The sequence below is a fragment of the Macrobrachium nipponense genome, chromosome 23 (genome assembly GCF_015104395.2).
Source record: "Macrobrachium nipponense isolate FS-2020 chromosome 23, ASM1510439v2, whole genome shotgun sequence".
Lineage (NCBI taxonomy): Eukaryota > Metazoa > Arthropoda > Malacostraca > Decapoda > Palaemonidae > Macrobrachium > Macrobrachium nipponense.
This window is the reverse complement of record NC_061090.1, coordinates 30,979,653-30,997,708: the sequence shown is the minus strand read 5'-3', so window position 1 is coordinate 30,997,708 and position 18,056 is coordinate 30,979,653. Positions and strand designations below refer to the sequence as shown.

General features: G+C 39.5%; 1 protein-coding gene across 2 annotated transcripts in view; it reads right to left on the bottom strand.

Moving 5' to 3' along the window:
* Positions 1-18,056, bottom strand: part of LOC135200204 (uncharacterized) — a 116,140-nt gene that overhangs the window by 38,270 nt on the left and 59,814 nt on the right. For both annotated transcript variants that reach the window (XM_064228644.1, XM_064228650.1), the window contains exons 5-8: positions 15,425-15,574; positions 5,332-5,496; positions 4,662-4,802; positions 2,917-3,077 (exon numbers count right to left, since the gene is read on the bottom strand). In XM_064228644.1, coding sequence (XP_064084714.1) covers positions 2,917-3,077; positions 4,662-4,802; positions 5,332-5,496; positions 15,425-15,574 — 617 coding nt within the window. The remainder of the gene's footprint in view (positions 1-2,916; positions 3,078-4,661; positions 4,803-5,331; positions 5,497-15,424; positions 15,575-18,056) is intronic.

Genomic DNA, 18,056 nt, shown 5'->3' with positions numbered 1-18,056 from the left:
TCGTGGCGGGATCGTTCCTTATTGCCTCGCCCTTCCCTGTGTAACCCGAGGAAGTTGAAGGAACAGGAGAGGAAGACCTGACGCTCCCCCCTCGCTCAGCAGTAGAACCGGTGTGCTTGGGGGGCTGCAGGCGATCGCCAACCCGCGGTGGCGATCGAGCTGCAGGCCTGGTCGCGCCACTCCCCTGGGGCGAGCGGCTGGACCGAGAACAGCGGCCCCAGACCCTTGCGTCAGAGGAGCTGCTGCTGGTCCCCCTATCCGTCCGGTCCCGGTGGGAGCGGCGGTCAGGGGACCTGCAGAGACCACTGGACCGGTGCCTGTTCTCACGGCGCGTCGAACCGCTGGAACCAAGGACCTCTTACCAGCCTCAGCCCGTGGCCGTTCTGGCAACCCTGGTAACCAGCTGGTCGCTATGAGAGCGATCGCTGGCCTGGAGAGAGTCACCTGAGCAGCTCTCACCATCCTTCCGCTCCGTGCCTTGGTCCTGGTGCCGAGCGAACTCGGAAGCCTGAGCATTAGATGCACGGTCGCCTTCTGGAGACCGCACACTCGGTACCTCTCGCAAACGAGAGGCCGAGCCGGAACCTGGTGTAGCGGCAGCGCCCCTAGCACCAGCCGAGGAAGTACCAGTGTTAGCCGGTACCCCTCCTTTATAGTTTAGCACAGTTTCTCTCTCTCTCTCTCTCTTTGTATTTTCCAACGAAAATAATCACTATAATTCTCTCTCTCTCTCTCTATACTACAAAGATGTATGTTTTTTAGTATGATAAATAAATGATTTACTATTTTCAAATATTAATACATATTAATTTATACAACAATAATATCAATTCATTAAAGAAAATACCATAGTGAATTAGTAAGATTTTAGCTTATATTTAAAAAATTATCGAAGGATGAAGGAAATCCCAGTCTTCTCTGTAACCTTTTTCCAGATCCAGGTACTAAAACTGTCAGATATATATCATGTTCTGTGACAGCCAGGAGGGGGGAAGAACTGGGGGAAAGCTGCAGTGTTGCAATCACGTGGTCCTGACATTTTCCCCCCCCTCTCTCTCTCTCTCTCTCTCTCTCTCTCTCTCTCTCTCTCTCTCTCTCTCTCTCTCTCTCTCTCATTTAGTAAGACTCGAGATTTTTTATGTACTTGTACTATTTGTTTTTAATACTTTCAAATAATAATAATAATAATAACTGTAATTACAAAATTCATATGTGATAGTATTTTAAAGAAATACAATACGTACTAATCTATCCATGTCACTTTTAATTAAGGTTAACTCTCTCTCTCTCTCTCTCTTTTGCCACACAAGATAATAATGAGTCAGTGGTAACTCACTCCCCTCTCTTTCGCTGGAAGCGTTATAAACAGAGAGAGATAAACACTCTCTCTCTCTCTCTCTCTCTCTCTCTCTCTCTCTCTCTCTCTCTCTCTCTCTCTCTCTCTCTCTGAGATGAGATCATTTTCATGGACGTGTATGTAATAAGTTTATCATTAATATTTTCCAATAATAATACTATAAGTACAAAATTCACATCTGAGTATTTTAAATACAATAATCATTCCATTTCTCTCTTTTAAATACTGTAAGGACAACTCTCTCTCTCTCTCTCTCTCTCTCTCTCTCTCTCTCTCTCTCTCTCTCTCTCTCTCTCTCTCTCTCTCCACAAGATACTTGTCATACATTTGGTGTTTCTATTTCTTCCTTTTATCTCTCTCGCTCTCAGCAAAAGAATTGATAGACAGACAAAGATAATTGCACAGTCCTCTCTTTCTCTCTTCTCTGGAGAAATATATGTATTTATGGGAGGGGGAAAAAGTTGCCTACAGACGTTCATTTCAATCTATTGAAACCTAAGAAGTTATTTCTCTCTCTCTCTCTCTCTCTCTCTCTTTGTATTTTAATAAAAATATACAATAATTTGTGAATACACAGTGTTGCACATGAAAAAAGTAAATTAGTGATAATTTTAGAGATACGGCCCTAAGAAAAATTGCAAATTAGTAGTGAAATTTTCCCTGTGGACATGTTTTCAAGAACGTCGTTCCGGCTTACGACGATTTTCGGGTTACGACGCGTCTTAAGAACGGACCCCCTTCAACCCCGTAACCGGGGACCGCCTGTGTATATATATATATGTATATATATATATATATATATATATATATATATATATATATATATATATATATATATATATATATATATATATATATATATATATATATATATATATACATACGTCATTCTGGACTTATGGTGCTTGCTTCATGGCACTGTTAACCACAATTTTTCAGTGCTGCAAGTGAATTTATGGCACCATTACCTGCTTTACAGCACTGTAACCCAGACTTACTGCATTTACAGCGCTGTAAGTGCTATTATATTATAATAAGTACGAATATACAAGACTTGTTACCATGTAGTGGTCCAGTATCCTTGTAATACCACTCCTTCAAACTCCTCCTACTCTCATCCTTCTCCTTACTCCCCCATCCCCCAAAACCACATTTTCCCAGCTCCTGCCTCGTAAGCTTGTAGAGAACTTCCCTAATAATTGTGTTACTATTTGTATATCATATTATCTACTATAACTGAATCACGAATATATGGAATGTGATGAATATAAACACCTACATGACAATTTGGATTTGGTATTGGGCAGAATATTTTGACTGCTTACTGTTTGGTTTGGTAATATTAGACATGGTAATATTTTGGAATGTAAAGTTTTGTTTTATTTAATTGTAGTAAAAGTTTCATGGTTTTTCTATATATCATAATATTTTATTTGGTTTATATGTAATAATTTTGCTGACAATAATTTGAACCTTGACGGAAGATAGAAGCCAGTCATTAACTGTACTGCAACAATGAAAAAGGGGAGAACAAAAAAAAGAGAGAGAGATTCACTTACGTTTATATCCATGACATTCAATCCAAGAGAGTTAAAAAGTTTGCAATAGAATTTGACAGCATTGCAGGTACTGAAAAACACCATAATTTTCTTCTTCTTATTCTTCTCCAAGAAGTTGTGCAGTATAAGGACCTTCTTTTCCGGGGGACACACCACATAGGCTGTAAAGAGTCAAGTTTATTTAAAATTAATTCTGTAGCCATACTTGGAGAGGGGTTACTTCTATAACTTGAATTAAGCAATCATAAAGACCATGTCAGTGAAATTTGTAACCTCAGATATGGTTTTAAGGCAAATTCAATTACATACAGAACTACATTCATTTCAAAATACAATTAATCTTTTCTGATTTACATAAGAAGCAAGTTTCAAAGGGAAAACAAGTAATGTCACACTGCATTATACATATATTACGTTTCTTTGGCATACAGTCCAGTTAATGACGACTACCCCCCAGTCTGACTTGAGATATGTTTAAATACCGCAATAGGTTTAAACAACTTCATTTTTTAACACATCAATGTTCTTACATATGCTGTCCCTTCCCATCCCTTCCCAGTGAAGGCAGAAATGATTATTGAAAGAAGCAAGATTGCTATTACTGTATTGCATTAACAATGCATGGGGACTGACAACAAAGACTTGATGAATTAAAGAGTAGACTAATTTTGTTGTAAGAAATCCCTGTTCTAGAATTCTTTGCCAGTTATAAGGAAGCTGTAATCCAAGCAAGAGCCTGGAGGGTGTTACAACCCACAGTGTGTTGTACATTCTCAGTCACAATTGCATGAGTTTTTTTCTTTCTGCCTTTGGTTTTTCATCCATTCCCTTTGCTGTCTTCTCACCCCATCAAGCTGTCCAGCTTCTCTGTCTAGCTCGTTTTCACCTGTCATTTAGAAGCTACTACCTACATGCTACTTCAGGCTAGTGTCACAGGTCTAGAAATGGCTCATTTGTCTGGTTAAACAACTACAGGAATTCTTAACGTTTCTACAAACAATGTGGTGTCATCTGTAACAAAACATCAATGGCTAAATGGATGACATTTCTTAATTAGACAGCACAAAGTGATATTTTAACCCTCAAGGGACATGCTAATATATATCAAGCACACCCTCAGACCAGGGCAAACTTTAAGGTTGGCCAATTTAACAAAAAAACATCAATGGAAAGAGGAAGGTATGCAATTGCACATGGTGTAAAAAATAAATAAATAAGATTATTTCTCTACCTTCCACAGGAAGTTAAAAGTGACTATATTTACAACCCTGAGGGGGGCCTCTTTTACAAGAAACTTGTAAAAATATGCTAATTCCACCAAGTTATACATGTTTTTTCTAATAATTTACTTTATTTTGTAAAATTATAACAACACCTCACACAATACCATAACAGATAAGAACTGAAATCGGTAACAAATTCTTAGTAGATATGTTGTAAAATATTCATGAGATTTACTGAGATAGGGAAATGCAGTAACTGTTTGGGAGTATACATGTTTTTCTAATATTCTTTGCCAAATTACAATTATAACTAACATACTATCATAAAAGATAAGAACTGGGTATATTTACGAACAAATAAATAAAAAGACATAAATGGATATGGGATAGAGTTGGGCATTACATTCCCCCATCAAGTCTCACTGTCTTATGCTGAGCTTCTAGTTGCCATAAATCATTTACAGACCAATGTTGATGCCTGCCCATTAAGGGTTAAAGTGCAAAAAAAACTGCTTCTATCACCTTGTTCGAGACCATCTACAGTAGCAGTCTTTGCCAAAGGTTCACCTTCTACTTCCACTGGTTCATCATTGAGAGATAATCTTGCCAGTAAATTTACTTTCTTATCTTTAGTTGCACTGAAAAACATTGTTTGCTTCTGTTCTGAAAATAAAATTATAAATAAATAAGAAACATGAAATTATAACAAATTACTGAAGCATAAATAAAAAAAATATTGTACAATATGGGAAATTTCAGGTATCTAAGCTTTATACAAATTTTTCAACTTTGAAATGCCACCATGCTAAAGTATCATTATGTCACTGACTAACAAGTATGTACTACTTAGGTTTGTTCTATAAAGAAAAACTGGCTTTATTACAAGTAAAAAAATGTTTACCGAAAGAATTTCTTAACTAAATTTTTGAAATTGCACTGTTCTTCTCAAAGTTAGTTATACTAGTTAGTAAATTTCCAAACCAAAATGTATCATACACCATTTGACGAAAAAGTAATTTTTTGGCATAAAAAAAAATCATAGCACAAGCTTAGACAAAAAATAACCACAACTCCTACCACAAATATAAAATTCCATATACCAAGAATATGTAACACACATCTATGAATCTCAACATTCTCCTCCAGTCAAAAAAGACAAATGGAGAGAGATAGAAACTACATTCATACTTACTTGGAAGTAGTTCCAATATTGCATTTACCTCCTTCTCAAAACCGACATCCAAAATGCGATCTGCCTCGTCAAGAACAAGGCAGGCCAAGTTTTTAATAATAAAATTAGGGGTAACTTTCAAGTGGTTTAATAATCTCCCAGGAGTAGCCACTAATACATTGATACCTGAAAACAAGTCAAAATATGACAATTTGTCGAAAATTGCATTTTTCCTAACTATACAAACCTGAGGTCCTTCAACAATAGGAAGGTAACTAGCGGCAGCTGAGATGGTCGTAAGCTTCGAACAAGGGGAGAACGGTAGTTAACTGCTTGTCCGACAGTGCGCGCGCGCGAGGTGAAGAATCACTTTTGCTTTAGGCCCATGCAAAAAGTTGCAGAGTGAGGGGTGGCATGAGGTGGGACTATATATAAAGGACCTCAGGTTTGTATAGTTGGGAAAAATGCAATTTTCGACAAATTGTCATTTGTTCCAATACGTAATACAAACCCTCGGTCCTTTAACAATAGGAAGACTCACTTATTGGTGGGAGGAATCTGAGTCTTTTGGGTGAACAGACTGGTGTTCGTCCAACCCTGGAATGCCTCCCTGGTCGTAAGAGCGAGGGAGGGATCCAAGCCTCTGTCCGATTGATCGGGGTGTGCACCGCAGGATCAGTGGTCAGACCTCTGGGCCAAGTACTAAGAGAGAGGCAAGCGTATCTCTTCGTACCAGCAAGCAAGAACTTGTTCCTGTTTGCAAGAGACAATCATAAAGTTATGGGTTTGTCTGAAGTTGGCATCCACTTCCTCCCCCTTGTTGGAGGAAGTGGGGATATTTACTTCTATCCCTACTGAAAGGGATAGGATGGTTCTCTGTTGAGTAGCTCACCTGCATCTCGTCCTTACCCAGCAGGGTGAGGACCATATCCCTCTACCCAGAGGTAGAGGGGGAGAAAAAGATAGGAAGAGGAGCCAGTCACACCCTATTCACTCATCCATTCCTACAGTCACACCAGGACTCGATGCTGTTCAGCCTGCGAGGGTCTGGGTTAACTACACAACGTGTTGAGGAACCACCACGGGTCCCAAAGAAAAAGATCCAAGGACCTGTGGGCAATATCCCGAAGGTAGAAGGAGGTGCATGTGGTCCGGTTGGACCAGGCCCCTGCCTGCACTACCTGCGCCACGGAGAAGTTCTTGCAGAATGCGAGAGAATGACGAAGAGGCGTCCACACTCATCCTGGGGTGTCGAGTTTCTTCAGACAGCTCCGTCGCGCCTTCACAGGACAAAGCAGCATAGCCTTCGTATCGGAGGCGAAGTCCATTAGGGAGGGGATTGTGAAGGACTCGAACCAATCGTCAGGGACCGAAGGGTTCTGAGCCTTCGCTGCGAAGATCGGTATGAAATCGAGCGTCACAGATCCCCATCCCCTGTATGCTTGACTTCGCAGGAAAGTCATGCAGTTACCTCAGACGAAAAGAAGGGAATAGTCGCATGACCTATCCCTCTTCTCAACTTCGGTGATGTCCAGTAACCACACTGACAAGCTATTAAGACGAAGTAATGATTGCTCTGGAACAACCGAACTAAGTCCACAGCGTAGTTCGTAACTGACTCGGGCGCTCTGACAGCTGCCGACTGACTGGTTCGGAATTGGTAGTGAGGCAAGTTGTCCTAGCATCCGGGTAATAGCATCCGGGTAAGTCACGTGACCTTCGCCCTTTAAAGGGTTATGCCGAGAGACCAAACAAATAATGTATTTGTTTGTCACAGATGCCGGACGGCGCGGTGATGATTCTCTTAATGCATATGCTCAAAAGGCGAAAGTCAATTGCCTTCTAGAGACCAAGGTCCCTGACGGCAAGACATTCTCATAGTCGTTGAATCTCAGCTAAGGAGAAACAACACTATGTGCTGTTGAAGACGAAGGTAGACATTGAATACAACCTACGTCTTCCAGCTGAATCGAGAGAAGGAATCTCAAGATTCTGAACCTGTGCTTACAAATGACTGAAAACGCTAACCGCTATTTCATTGCTGTCCGGTGAGGAGTCGTAGTTGCAATGAAAGCGGGGCGTTCTCAGTAATGAAAGCACTGCCTGAAGAACTGCTTCTCATGGGCTGAACGTTTGGAAGTAGAGCTGGCAGGTCTGGGAGTAGACGATGTCTTTCAATACATCTGCTAATCCGGGGTGAGCAATGAACAATTGCACACCTCCAAATAAGAGATATTTTGAGGACAAACTCAGATTCCGCAAATATCATTCGCATTATCGCAGTGCGATGCAGCAAGAGACTATTACAGAATTCTGTTACTGTGCGGTAAACAGAAAGATGAAAGTCGAAGAGATATCTCTGTTGAAAATTCTCGCAATAGCGAAGACGATGAATACAAGTGTCACAGCAGTAGAAGGTCATTCATGTATGCGAGAATCCCCATAATCAGAGACCTAAGTCCGTGATTGTTGGGCAGAGATACGGTTGGTAGTCAATCACAGCAGGGGAGAAAGACATAATCCGACCGTGCATCTCGAAGCGGCAGCTGGCAATGAGCTGCCTCGGGCAGTTCAATACACAGTAGCTGTTGCTGACTTGTCATCCTGAGTTGCCAGGTAATCCATTCCACGAAGGAATGCGTTCGGCTAGAACCACCGAGCATAAAAAGCTATGCTCGAGCAATTATATTTAGGCGAAACGAATTTCGGTAAATACAAAAGCTTAAATGATGTTGTTGTGACAAAACCAAAAGTATATAAAATTGAAACTGGAAACTCCTGGAAGGTTGCAGGCAACCCCGAGTTGCAGTTCAATTAGAATACTCCTCGTCTAAGTCGCAATCCATAGAGTAACTAGGATATGCGCCTACCCCTCGGACAATTCAACTGCTAGCAGAATCATGTCGCGAGGTTAATATACCGTATATACTCGAGTAACATCCGATCTCGCATATCATGCGACCCCCAAATTTTCACCAATAAACAGTGGTTTTGTCATATATCTCATGTATCATGCGAGTTCCCTTTCCGAGAGCGTCAGTTCATAAGATTGGTGGTTTAGCATGCTAATGGCCGGGTCATTCAGATGTGTGCTGCTGCTAGTCAAGTTACTATAATTTTCTTACTAATCTCGAGAACTGAATAGAAAATCTCGAGATTAAAAAAGAATCCCAAGATAATAAAATAATTGTAAAAATAACACGCCTTGGAGTCCTAAATCATTCTCTCTCTCTCTCTCTCTCTCTCTCTCTCTCTCTCTCTCTCAGGAATAAATACTGTAATTTGAGTCTTAAAACAACGGGTATTAGTAAATATGTAGACATTGTGTGCGTTTAAAAAAATGTGCAGTACACACACATTCCGATGTTTCGGTTTTTGGAATTTTTCAGATTTCGGAAATGTGAGGTCAGATGCATAATCAAACAAACATCACTACTGCAGGAAATACATTTTTTCCCTTTATGTTTTTCATTATTGTTATTTATTAATGACAGTTTATTTAAATAAATATTAATATAATACTGTGAGATAACTAAGATCATCTAACTAAGATCATCTATAACAAAATAGTGGGACCATTAATACCATATGTTCACTAATAGCAATTATTTTCAAAACAAACATTCTGTAAAATGCAAAAAATATATGTACATGACAATCAAAATATAATAATGTTTTGCAGTTCAACTTGTGAATTTTAACAATAAGTATGACTATATAATATATTTCACCATATCGATCTTGAAGTTGAAGAGTCGTAAAATTTTGAGGATGATCCGGGGAAAGGATTTGTACTTCGTGATTACGTATCGCTACAACACCACGTGGTATTTTCATACCACTATATTGATGACGCATCGCTCCGACACACTGGTATTTTTCATACCACTATACATTAAAGTTAAAGTGATCATATTATATTATTGTTTTCACGAAGAAATAATTATATAAAGAAAATTATTGAGTAATATTTGCCGTCAGCAGTCAGATAATCACGAACATGGTAACGTTCAAAAGTAGTGCCATCCACGGCATATGTCTATAAATAGAACAGAAGCAGAGGGCAGTCATTGGATAACAGATCTCCACGGCTACCAACCAACCAATCAGGTGTTAGTTATACTACTCTGTGAATTTCTTAGAATGAACGTTTACACACGCGAAGCTAACGATGATGTGTGTGTTTTGCATACAATACGTAGTTTTAGTTTTTATTATTGTAAGTATTTTACTGATTACATGAAGAATAGAATCATTCCTTCTCATTACTTTGAATGCAAAATGGTTTGAAGATTCTTCCGCAAAAAGAAAAGAAAAAAAATTTCTTTAGATGATACCTATTTACTAACGCAGTTGACTTGGCTTCAAAACAAAATTCAGCTCTTTAATCTCTGGAAAAATTTTAATTTTTCTGTCTGCTGGTCACACCCTTTATATCCCCGGCGACTAACAACAACAAAATTTGTTTGTTTGTTTTATCTTCCAAGATGTAGGTATTTATTACCTGTAGGTACAGCACATTTTTTAACAGTATGCCCATACACACACACACACACGCACACACACACACACACACACACACACACACATACAGTTGCGCTTGTGCTAATACCTATTGGTTTCAGAGACTCAAGTTAACACTTACAGTATAGTTGAGAGGGGAGAGAGAGAGTTCACCCTAGATGGCCTTGGTTCATCTGTCTATCTCTCGAGGAATGTCAAGATTTGTTCACTGCTCTTTGTAAATTTAGTCCATGCAACTGACAGCAACAAAATTCTTATTTTTTTTCTTCCAGATATGAATTACCCGTACTGCACATTTTTAACAAGCATGAACACACTGCATTATACTCTCTCTCTCTCTCTCTCTCTCTCTCTCTCTCTCTCTCTCTCTCTCTCTCAGAAAAGATACCGTCAATTCAATTTATCAGTATCTTTTCCTGATAGACAGAGTAAATATTTAGGACTCCAAGGCTTGGCATATGTCAATTATTTTATTATCTTGGGATTTTTGGTTAATCTTCGGATTTTCCATGGTCAACTCTTGGGATTAGTAAGAAAAAATTTGATTATTTGAGTAGCAGTAGCAGCAGCGCACACCCAAATGAATCGGGTAAGCCTAGCACACGAAACAATAGTACTATTTACAAAATGAGCTGAGCTCTCTGGCTGGGCTGTTTTGGTCCTCCCACGTGTTTGATCGCATATCTGCCAAATTTATAACAACAACAGAGATAAAACCATTTCTCCCATTCCAGATATCAAATATTATCTTTTCCGTTACGCAGAATTCTAAATAAATTACGTAGGTTCGCGATTGATTAAGTTTTTTTATGCAATAACAAGAAACGGAGTCAGATTTTCTATCACCATGGCATCTCATCTTGGTGCTGTTGCGAATATTTCAACCAGTTCCACGTGCGTTTAAATCCATACTGACTGTACAGTCTGGAGGCAGTTCTCCCTTCTACACATATCTTGTTTTCTTAATATCGTAGGTATAGAATAAATTGGTGAGCAAGGAAATATGAAATAAAGCATAACAGAGTAAGTTTGACGAGTGAGAAAATAAACAGTCGTATACAAACAGATTCTCTCTCTCTCTCTCTCTCTCTCTCTCTCTCTCTCTCTCTCTCTCTCTCTCTCTCTCTGACAAAATAATAGATAGGAAACAATGACTGAATATTGCTTGAATGCGATATGGCAAAGTTTTAGCCTGACTGAAGTGTGGAGTGACTTTGACACCGACTACAAGTTATTCCTGGTCATCTCACAGCCATGGATAGACATCAACTTCACAGCCGTGAAAGGGCAATCGTATACAAAATAATTAGGTATGGAAAATGCGAAATGCGGGCCTATCTTGTCCCATAAAAAAAGCTCTCGCTCGGACAGCTGAGGATTTTAGGAGAGAGAGAGAGAGAGAGAGAGAGAGAGAGGAGAGAGATGACGAGAGAGAGACCGAGAGAGAGGACGAGAGAGAGAGAGAGAGAGAGAGAGATTAGCTTAAGGGCAGATCTTTAAAAGCCACGCCAGAGCTCGCCACGGTGACAAGACTATACCTGCCATATGAAGATGAAATGATCAAAGATCTGGAAGATGACGAATATGACTGCCTTGATGGCGAAGAATTCAGAGCAGTATTTGATGATACGGACACGGAGAGTGACTTTAGAGGATTTTAGTTTATTAATTTTATGCATTTTTTTTTACTTTAATAAATTTTCACTTAACTGCGTATCCTAAAATAAAAATAATAGTTCAAGTAACAAATGTTTCTTTTACCGAGTAAAACAAAAAGTAAAAATTCCTTAGGTATTGGACCTTAATCAACTGATTTGGAAATTATAGATGCATTATTTTGGTATAAACCAAAATAATGCAAATGGCGCACGATCGCTCTTTTGTATTTTAAAATACAATAGTAATATGAGAATGCATACAATATTATTGGATATAGTGAAGTACAAGTAAAGCATAACTTTTTAAAAGATCTACTGTTTTCCTCCGGTACTATCGCAATCTGCCGATTTGGGAAAGCATAGACAGTACGCTAATTTTATACCGCATGTATGATGCGACCCCTTTAAAATTAGCTTCAAAATTAGGTTTCAAAAGTCGCATAATATGCGAGTATATACGGTACGTAGTATATTTGTAGGATTCTGAACAACGATCTCCATCCTAAATTCTTTTCCTTCAAGAAAACAAAATACGGATTGGAAATCGACTGCCTTCGATCTCTAACAAAGAGAATGAAGGAGAAGTCTTCCCCGAAGGAAAGCTTCAATGGTGAACAGAATATCAAAGACGATAGTTCAAGCCAAACTGGATTTCCCGTCCGTTCTCTCTATTCCAGGGTTGGCCGCCTACTGAGAGATATCTTCCTTCGGCGACAGTCTTCTTCCAATGCTAAGAATTCCAGGAATTCGAGCATTCGGCGAGATCCCCGATTATCGTGGTAACAATTATCGGGAATACTCGTCTAACTGCCTTGGACAGTGGTCTCGCCATTGTGTGCTAGAAATTCTGCAGAATTTTTAAGCATCCAGCGACACCCCCACCGGATTCGTTAAACGAATATCGGTTGGTGGTCCTCTCGATTCCCGTAGAAATCGGAGATGGTGCAGTTACACACTTTCGCCCACAATACATGACTCGGCGCTCCCGCCCTCGGCACCGAGACATAATTCAAGGGTATCAATTTCATGAAAAGAGAGGAAACCGCCGCATCTATGCCGATAGCTCCATAATTAAGTACAGGCGGTCCCCGGGTTACGCCCACGGTTCCGGCTTACGACGTTCCGAGGTTACGACGCTTTTTCTTAAATATTCAATGGAAAAATCCGTCCTGGGTTACGACGCTTGTTCCGAGGTTACGACGCTGACGCTTCCGACGCTCCGAGTTAACGACGCTTTTAAAAAACGCATACTATGATAAAAATCCTTTATAGTTTAGCACAGTATATTAATAAAAATAAGTTTCTGGTTAGATTACAACAAAAATTTTGAGATTATGATGATTTTCGACACTTTTATGTTGTATTTTTCTATGTTTTTTAGTGACGCCTCATATGCGGAACTAGTTTCCGAGCGAATGAATACATACTAGTTTACATATAACAGTCCAAAAGCGCAAATAATGAAAAAATCATTGCTTGTTTCCAGTAATAATAACAAAACGAAGTTTCTGGTTAGATTACAACGCAAATTCCAAGTATCCAAAGAGAGACATTATCCAGTAATTTGATCAGAGAGAGAGAGAGAGATTTCGAGAGAGAGAGAGAGAGAGATGAGAGGAAAGATTGACGATCGAGAGAGGTTCGAGAGAGACGAGAGAGAGAGAGAGAGGTCAGAGGGTCTTCCGACGCTCCGAGTTAACGACGCTTTTAAAAAACGCATTTACTATTGATAAAAATCCTTTATAGTTTAGCACAGTATATTAATAAAAATAAGTTTCTGGTTAGATTACAACAAAAATTTGAGATTATGATGATTTCTTTTCGACACTTTTATGTTGTATTTTTCTATGTTTTTTAGTGACGCCTCATATGCGGAACTAGTTTCCGAGCGAATGAATACATACTAGTTTACATATAACAGTCCAAAAGCGCAAATAATGAAAAAATCATTGCTTGTTTCCAGTAATAATAACAAAACGAAGTTTCTGGTTAGATTACAACGCAAATTCCAAGTATCCAAAGAGAGACATTATCCAGTAATTTGATCAGAGAGAGAGAGAGAGAGAGAGAGAGAGAGAGAGAGGCGTCTTCCGACGCTCCGAGTTAAGGACAGAGAAGTGTTCGTTTCGTTAAACGGCCTCTGAGACTCATGCCAGGAAATGTTTTGTTGATACTAATAATATAAGCCTATTTAAAGATACGTTTACTTTAATTAGTCTATATGATACGTAAATAGTAATAAACTGTTCTTGTAGCCCTCAATATTTGGCAAAATCGAAGTATCCAAAGAGAGGCATTATCCAGTACGTAATTTTGATCAGAGAGAGAGAGAGAGAGAGAGCGAGAAGAGAGAGAGAGAGAGTGAGAGAGAGAGAGAGAGAGAGAGAGAGAGAGACGCTTTGGCAACAATGGTCTCGGGGGTTTTTATAGCTTCCTTCTGCTTGATGATCGTGGATATTGTAGAAGGATTTCGACCATACTCGTTTTGCCAAAATCGACGATACGAACGCCACGTTCATGCTTTGCTATAATTTCATGTTTTGCTTCCATCGAAATCATTTTCTTGGGTTTTTTCTTATCACCTGCTTTGTCTTTAGCTTTGAGACCCATGGTTAATAATAAAATAGACAAAATAACACGAAAAATAGGCGCAAATACAACGAACTAAACAACGACGTGTTAACATGCAGCACCAACAAACAAACAGACTGAACGCCATTTATCGGTCGCCTATACAACTAACACTCATCGCAAAATCGTATCTCAAATATTTCGTTGTATATCAAAGCTTGTATTTTCGCAAATTTTCTGTTATATCTCAAAACATTCGTATATTAGGGCAATCGTATGTCAAGTTTCCAATGTAATTTGATCAGAGAGAGAGAGAGAGAGAGAGAGAGAGAGAGAGAGAGAGAGAGAGAGACGCTTTGGCAACAATGGTCTCGGGATTGACGTAACGTTTATTTTCTGAACAGATAGGACAGAGAAGTGTTCGTTTCACTTAACGGCCTCTGACTCATGGCAGGAAATGTTTTGTTGATACTAATATATAAGCCTATTTAAAGATACATTTACTTTAATTAGTCTATATGATACGTAAATAGTAATCAGCTGTTCTTGTAGCCCTCAAGATTTTGCAAAATCACTCCAGGTTGTACATAAAACTTCAAGAATGTAGTGTCACCAGAGGATTACAATAGTTTTTACCTTCAAGAACCAGCATTCTTTTATGAAAATAACTCCAGGTTGTACATAAAACTACAGGAAACGACATGTAGTGTAACCAAAGGATTACAAGTAAGGTTTTTATAACTTTTTATTAGTTTAAGACATATTTCCAAGCGTCGTTCCGGCTTACGACGATTTTCGGCTTACGACGCGTCTCAAGAACGGAACCCCCGTCGTAACCCGGGGACTGCCTGTAATGAAAATGAAAATAGAGTACTTACAGTTTCATTTTCACTTAAACAAACCGTTATTAGAAAACAAAATAAACAAAGCATACAACGATGAAGCGGGCAGAGAGTGATGGCGAACACGTCCTTCACACCCGCGGCCGAAAGCAAAAGTGATTCTTCACCTCTCAGTGCGCGCGCTTCGACCGTCCCAGCTGCCGCTAGTTACCTTCCTATTGTTAAAGGACCGAGGGTTTGTATTACGTATTGGAACAAATATTAAATTTTATAAGCAAAACCTCATCATTCTTGAACATTTTTACAATTTTACTTCAATTAAAAATATAAGTAAACTAAAAAGGTAAAATTTCCCTTAACTAAATTTCCAGTCATACAGTACCAAGAATATTGCATACAACTGTATTCTCATTACACCTGTAGATTAATAATAATCTAATTACCTTAGAAGAAAAACAATTTAAATAAAAATTTGGCTTCTGTTATGGAAGGAGGAGGAAATTACACAACACATCTTACCTTTCGCTAAAAGTTCAGCTTCCTTGGTACTATCAACCCCTCCAATGAGGATGCCTGACGTTAAAGAATGACCTTTGATAACTTTGTTTAAGACATCAAAAGTCTGCATTGATAGTTCTCTGGTTGGGGAAATGATTAGAGCTCCTGTGCCTGAAATAACATATCATAAATAATATCACTAAAGCACCGGTAGCGTGGAGTGCATTACCAGTACTATTTTAAAATATAATAATTTGTCGAAAATTGTATTTTTCCTAACTATACAAACCTGAGGTCCTTTAACAATAGGAATTAACTTACAGCGTAGCTGGAACTACGGCCGTTGAATTTTGATTAAGGTGGTTAGGCAGTAACTACCGTGGGGCAGGGGATGCAAACACTCCACTTTGCCTTTCGGCCCAGGTTCAGATTGAGGGGTGGCATGAGGTGGGCATCTTTGTTAAAGGACCTCAGGTTTGTATAGTTAGGAAAAATACAATTTTTGACAAATTGTTTTTTGTTCCAATACGAATACAAACCTTCAGTCCTTTAACAATAGGAAGACTCACTGATTGGTGGGAGGAAACTGAGTGAGCCTCTAGAACTGACTGGAGTTCTGCGCACCTAGGCTACTCCTCCTGGTCGTAAGAACAAGGAGGAGTGCCCTGCTGCCTCTGACAACTTGATCGGAGTATAGGAGCTGCGTGATCAAGAGTCAGACTTTTGAGCCTTTTCCAAATGAGTGAGGGATCGTGACTCATCTGAAAAAGGGCTGTGAAGAATATTGGTGTCGGAGACATTAATGCAAAGTTCTGGGAAGGGTTTGCATTATTGCCAGTCTCCTTCCTCCCCTTGCTAGAGGAAGGAGCAGGACTGCTTCTGTGATTCTGATAAGAAACATAAAAAGGATGCTTATGTATAGGCTTACCGCATCAATCGTCCGACCAGCCAGTGTGAGCTGGAGTCCTATCCTCAACCCGAAGGACGAGGAATGGACAAGGCGGGGAAGGGGGAGAGCCAGTCACTCTCGCATCCTTCTTACCTCTACAACTGTACACCATGGACGAGATGCAACTTGTCATGTCGAGGAGCTGGGTAAGCAAAAACATCTGCAAGCATCCACCACTGGTCCAGGGAAATGAAGTTCCAAGGACCTGTGGGCAGTCTCGGAGGGAAAGAAAGATATAGTCACGATGACCTATCCATCTTTCTGTCCGACATATTCTTTGGAGTGATGTCCAGTACCCATACTGGTCTATCCGACTACGGCGAAGTGTCTCGCCGTCTCGTATCCCACTGCAGCGAAGTCTCTCGCGGTCTCGTACCCCACTGCGGCGAAGTCTCTTCGTCTCCGCGATGGATAGGGCACAGACACTCCATGGTGGGTGTCGATGGTTATGGGTACTGGAACAAGCTAATAGGACGAAGTAATGATTGATCTGGAACAACCGAACTAAATCCACAGCGTAGCTCGTGACGGTCTTGGACGCTTCGACAGCTGCCGACTGACTGCGTTCGGTTGTGTGAGGCGAGCTGTCCAAGCATCCGAGGGGTAGTCATGTGACCCTCGCCTTTTGAAGGGTTATGCCGAGAGACCATACAAATTGTCTATCTGTTGCCACCGATGCCGGAAGGCGAAATGATGATTCTCTCAAGGCACGTGCCCAACAGGCGAAAGTCAATTGCCTTCTAGAGACTGAGGTCCCCGATGGCAAGACAGAAGTTCTCATAGTACAGTAGTAACTCGAGATACGAAATTAATCCGTTCTGAGGCGCCCTTCGTATCATGAGGTTTTCGTATCTTGGACCACGTTTTACATGTAAAATGGCTAATCCGTTCCAAGCCCTCCAAAAACACCCCAGTAAATTATATTTCCAGGCCTAAAACACATGTTCTAGGGTTACGACGCCGAACCGACGGAAGTAATATGACTCCAAAAAGGCAAAATACTGTACATACTTGAGTAATATTCAACTGCATGTAATGTTCAACCCCATTTTTACTGCATATATTAGGACTTTAGCATATGTCCCTTAGCAATAAGCCTAGCCTATGTTAGCGGTTGCTAATGTAGCCTAGTCTATGATTCTGACATCTAAACCTAAGAGCTAAAAGCTTAGAATATATATGCCAATAAAATGTATAAATAATCAGTATGTACTCATTTCAAATAATTATTAATTAATCATTAACTATAATACACAAACAAACAAACAAAAAAACTTCCAATCGATTGTTTACATTCAGCTCTTACCCGTCTTACGAGTACCGAACAAACGCCAAGCAATCATTTTTCCTAGCACACAGTAAGCCATAAATTTTCATTAGTATCTCTCTTCAACTAATGAAACTACCAAACAGTATAATAACCATTCATTTCTATTTTTTATTCTATCTTTACCTAATGGAGATACCGAGTTACTGACAGCTATAATGAAACATACGTATACGTAACGTAATATTAAAACAGAAGAAGAATTCAAAAAATACGTATTTGTTGGCAGTCTCATTTATTTTATATTTTATGATATCTAATTCACAATTTTTTTATTAAATGTATTGCATGTACTCATTTCAAATAATTATTAAGTAACCATTAACTATAATAAACAAACAAAAAAAAGCTTCCAAACTTCTGTTTACATCCAGCAC